Below are 5,408 nucleotides of genomic sequence, written 5' to 3' on the forward strand. Positions count from 1 at the left end.
CAAGCTGTCTACATACAACAATAGCATCAGTGTTGTCCCAGGAGTCATCACAGACTGTACCCCACCTTCCATTTTGACACAGTTCTACTCTTCCTTCATTAGAGTTTGATCCATTAACAAGACGCACAGTACCAGGAGTACAAACTAAAGTAATAAACCCATTACTTAACAATACAGTTTGATTATGAAACTAACCATGACAAGCTATTCCAGCATCCTTAGAGTGTCCACAGTTGTGGGCGGTTGAATGTGTACAGTTTGTCAATAGCTGCTCAGTTCCTAAGCACTGAACATTATCCAGGTGAATAACAGCACCCTGACCAAAGTAGGCAAATGATAGAGGGCTTCCACCTGTGATAATCACTATAGTTGCCAAAACTATGAGAAATCAACTCACTTGTTCCCCAGCCTAGTTGTCTACACACTACTGCTGCATCAGTGGAGTCCCAGTTATTATCACAGACAGTGGCCCACAATCCATTATTGCACACTTTCACTCTTCCTTCCCAATCATGTGAGCCACCAACAAGCTGAATAGATCCAGTAGTACATGCTGTAAAAAATTGCAAGTTTGCTCTATACATATTGCTGCAAATAATGGCAGGGAAGTAATATTGGTGGATTAATTTGTTAATTGTTGAAGTGATTCTCTACCAATACATTTACTAAATCTGTCATTTTTATTAATTCTGAGCATGCTCAATGACAGACAAAATTCACCAGCTGCAATTTTTAACAAAATTACCGGCCAGATCTAACTCCTGCCAATATTTCCAAGCTGCACAATATATCATACATTACTGAACAATTTTTATAGTTCATCCTATGAGATCTAATGTAGGCCTCCTATGAAATTTAATGTAGGCCTACACTCTTGTATATATCACAATGAGTAGAAATGTAAGTACCAAAATTAAAATAATGATGAGTGCAATACGTATTTCATTGTGTTCATCATCACACTTATTATATATAACAAACGTTAAAGCAAACAGGAAGAAATAAACAAGCACATGAACTAACATGGCCTTGCAAATATAAATGTAATAATTAATGCAATGCAAAAGTATGGTGAAAAGTGCCTCGTATAGTCTAGCTATAAAATTTACAAAAAAATTTTGGTAAATTTGGCAAATTGAGGTCCATTCACCCAAGTTTTAGCCTCTATTTTTGACAAGACTCTGTTGCAGCATGAATATAGTTGAAATTTTAACCTCTAAACCTCTTTTAGAGTGAATTTGCCAAATTTGACATTCCAAATTTTTAGCTATATTTATAACTTAAGGCTACAGCCACACATACCTTTTAGTACCAGCAAAGGAGAGTAATGTATTGGTATGTGTACTTTTACAACAGAACTAGTAATTTAAAAGCTATAGCAAGAAGATGAGAGCTCAGGTACAGACTAAGTTTTGTGAAACATCAGTAAATAAATGTGTTGGGAATACTAGTATGCATGCTTCTATGAACTTAATTTGTGCCTAATAGAGCTTCATTGTAACATAAATAAAAAATCATGCAGTAGCTGCAAGGAAACTTCACCAAAACAATAATCAGAGCTACGTTAGCTGGCTATAAAATTCAATAAAATAAAACTTACCATACACTGCTTTGTTACTTCATATTCAAACAGGGTTTCTCATCATAATGCTCATGCAACATCTTGTCAGTGGATTAGTCAAGTTATTCGAATGTACAAATGTACAGGTACTTCAGCAAAATCAGGAAAGAATTTTCCATAGTATTTAAGCAAAAAATCACAAGGAGACGATTCTTCAATTAAAAATTTCTTTCTGATACACCTCCTTGTGTTGTACAGAATATTTGAGCTGATAAAAGTTTAACCAAATTTGATTTTTAAAGTTGCTCACAAATCTGGCCAATAGCCAAAAGGCTATTGTCTTTGTCCAAATTTTTTCAAAAATGGCTAATAGAGAATTTTCCATTTTATAATTTTTTGTGATAAACATACTTATTCTTATGTTGTGCAGAAAATTTGTGTTAAATTTTTTCATATTTTTGAAGTTGCTCAAATGCCATGTACAATAATAGCCCTTAGTATAAAATACCAAACTGACAGTATTGCCTTCCTTGTGATTATTGCTGCACATAAAAAAGCATGCAATCTAGCTTAACACCATTATTCTAACAAAAAATACAGCTGAATTTTGAGTTTGCATATACTGATGAGTCATGACATGATGTGCTAAAGGTATGAAATGAAGTTCACATAAAATTTTGAGGAAATTTAGTTTTAACAATGTGACCATAATTGACAAAAGGTACCTTATGGCGGGTAGTGAAATTTGTCTTTCTAGCCTAAGAAATCCAACTTCCTGAGCCCCATTCATCATAAAATTACTCCACAGGATGCAAAAAGTTACCATGAAACTTTTAGAAACAATGATTGTCTAACAAAGCACTCACAGGTTGATATTTTCCATTATAACAATCATTTTTAAAATCCACCATAAGGGCCCTTTTGTCAATTATGGTCACCAATAGAAAAAAACAATTCTAAACCCTAGCAGAATAGCAAAATACAAGAACACAATAATTAGTGCATCATTAATTTATGAATGAAATACTTACAGGCACATCTGACTCCTGCATCTTCAGAATGGCGACAGTTGTGATATATAGTGTGTGTACAGTTCGTAAGGTAAGATTCAGCTCCATTACAATGAACATCATCCATCAAAACTGATCCAGTTCCTTGTCCAAAGTAAGCTCTACCAAAGGCAGTTCCTATGTTGGGACATTCACTGTGCAACCTAAAAACTTTATCTTACCTGAATCATATCCTAACTGTCTACATACAACACTAGCATCAGTGTTGTCCCAGTAGTTATCACAGACTGTACCCCACCTTCCAATATGACACAGTTCTACTCTTCCTTCAGTTGAGTTTGATCCATTAACAAGATGCACAGTACCAGGAGTACAAACTAAAGTAATAAACCCATTACTTAACAATACAGTTTGATTATGAAACTAACCATGACAAGCTACTCCAGCATCCTTAGAGTGTCCACAGTTGTGGGTGGTTAAATGTGTGCAGTTTGTCAATAACTGCTCAGTTCCTAAGCACTGGACATTATCCAGGTGGATACTACCATTACCCTGACCAAAGTAAGCACTTGATAGAGCAGTTCCACCTTTGATAATAATATTATATATAACTATCACAATGAATCAACTCACTTGTTCCCCAGCCTAGTTGTCTACACACTACTGCTGCATCAGTGGAGTCCCAGTTATTATCACAGACAGTGCCCCATGATTCATTAACGCACACTTCCACTCTTCCTTCCCAATCATGTGGACCATTGACAAGATTGATTGATCCAGTTATACATGCTGTACAGAATTGGAAATATAATATTATTATACATACCGGTAATTCCAACATTTTATTGCTATTCAAATTTCCAGTACTATCAATTTTTGAGAAATGCGCTATTCTAATAGTGAGTACTATATATGCTCAAATGCTCGCAACCATCTCTGTAATATCATCCAGTCATAGATATGCAAATTTTTCAAGTACAGGAGCCCTATCATTTGCCAGCATTTTTATGATCAATTTTTGCCGCAATTAAAAATAAATGCTTAGACATTTAATCAAGCAAACTTAGTAATTTATATCAAACAGAAATCAAAGAATTGAATACTACAAATAATACAATTACCAAAGGAGAAAAGGATATAAAGAAAAGGTAAGTAGAGAGCTTGTGACACAAATGTTTAGAGGTAGAGTGTGAGTGAGAGGGATAAAGTATTTATGATACACTAAATAATATTACAATTCTCTCAACTATTGTAAAGGTCAAGAAATACTGAAATACAGATGGCATAATATGAGGTACATGCATGTACGAGAGATATAGACATTTAAGCAAGTTTATTGATGTTGATGAAAAGCCACACAGCAAATCCCATTAAAAAGAGTGGGTAAGGAAATAATACATAAATTTTTAACATCATTGTACTTACAAACAGGGGTGGAGCAATTAATCCCTTGATAGCCAGTACCAGTACAATCACAGGTGTAATTAGAAGGAGCTGAAACAAGTGTACAACTACCTCCATTCTGACAAGGAGTCGGTTCACATATATAACCTATAGCAAGCAAAAACCAACCTTGGGGTTAACAATGGTGCAATTAATATTGAGTTCATCTATGTACATGTATGTCACAAAATATTAAGTTAAACAATTTTTTGTTTTTAATAGATAGAGGAAAGTACGCCCTGTTAAATAATACCTAAAACTTTTAAGATATACTGTTTTGCTGGAAATTAAATCTATTAATTATTTCAATTTAAAAAGCAATAATAATACCTATATCAGCAAAAATAAAATCACACACTGCCAAAAATTAGGTATACTTTTAGAGCACACAAAACCACAAAATTAAAAAACTGAAATAGCATGGCATTAAATTAAAATCATACCTTCCGAAGGTTTCAGGTCTATGTTTCCAGAATAAAAATATCTATGATAAAAACCATAAACCATTACCAATATCTTGTCATCACTGTTATTAGACCAAATAGTAACCTCACCATAGTTAAATAAAATATAATCGTTAAACACATAACAATCATTAACAAAAAAAATACTGTAATATTCCCATGAGCTAGATGTAAGGGATGGAAGAAGTGCACCATTCAGTCGTATCTGTGACGAAGCATCAGCAGCAAGTACAACAAGATTAACAACAGAATCACCAAATATGCGATTAAAACTAGTTACGTTAGAAGCATATTGATGCAATGGAGGAATGATTATCATATCACGTTCAGTTACTGAGAACTGAGCCACAAGTATTGGACTAGTTGAACTAACGTAACAGCTAGTTTGAGATAATATAGTTTGACTGAGTATATTACCTTCTTGAAGGGATAGTGAATAACTGCTATTACCTTCATCGCACAATAGATTGGCATTGGTATTAGCCTGTGATCCAATTAGTTTCAATATATAACCAGATTGACGATTATAAATAGCAAATGATTGAACTAGGAACTCATTACCCCATGAGGCTACTGGTGGTATTTGCTCTCCAACAAAATCACAACTTGAGCCAACAACACAAGTGTGACCAGAATAGACAGATATTGGATTGTTAGATTCAAGTTTTGTTCCTGTTAAATCAGCTTTATCTACAGTTGGTTTGAGTAAAAATGTCTCCAGGTATTGTAATTGTATTGTTATTGATTGTCCAGCATTAAGACTGATCTGATTACCTGATGAGGTGAGACTAGATGGTATAGTAACAGTCACTGTTGGTGTGATTCTTATATTGGTATTATTATCACCAGAGACTATTAGAAGAGATGAGAATGAGGACGATTCATCTGTACCAATAGACACAGCATAATACACATAACTATAGACTGGGT

At 34.2% G+C, this 5,408-nt stretch overlaps 1 protein-coding gene across 1 annotated transcript in view; it reads right to left on the minus strand.

Annotated features, from left to right (window-relative positions):
- Nucleotides 1–5,408, minus strand: part of LOC109583033 (deleted in malignant brain tumors 1 protein-like) — a gene marked incomplete at its 3' end in the record, with an annotated part of 8,695 nt that overhangs the window by 3,129 nt on the left and 158 nt on the right. The window contains exons 2-10 of the mRNA XM_019998206.1: nucleotides 4,458–5,402; nucleotides 3,997–4,122; nucleotides 3,205–3,360; nucleotides 3,000–3,158; nucleotides 2,793–2,948; nucleotides 2,593–2,748; nucleotides 398–553; nucleotides 196–351; nucleotides 48–144 (exon numbers count right to left, since the gene is read on the minus strand). Of these exons, the coding sequence (XP_019853765.1) occupies nucleotides 48–144; nucleotides 196–351; nucleotides 398–553; nucleotides 2,593–2,748; nucleotides 2,793–2,948; nucleotides 3,000–3,158; nucleotides 3,205–3,360; nucleotides 3,997–4,122; nucleotides 4,458–5,402 (2,107 nt within the window). The remainder of the gene's footprint in view (nucleotides 1–47; nucleotides 145–195; nucleotides 352–397; nucleotides 554–2,592; nucleotides 2,749–2,792; nucleotides 2,949–2,999; nucleotides 3,159–3,204; nucleotides 3,361–3,996; nucleotides 4,123–4,457; nucleotides 5,403–5,408) is intronic.

The sequence above is a fragment of the Amphimedon queenslandica genome, unplaced genomic scaffold, assembly GCF_000090795.2.
Source record: "Amphimedon queenslandica unplaced genomic scaffold, v1.1 AMPQUscaffold_13334, whole genome shotgun sequence".
In the NCBI taxonomy this organism is placed as follows: Eukaryota; Metazoa; Porifera; class Demospongiae; order Haplosclerida; family Niphatidae; genus Amphimedon; species Amphimedon queenslandica.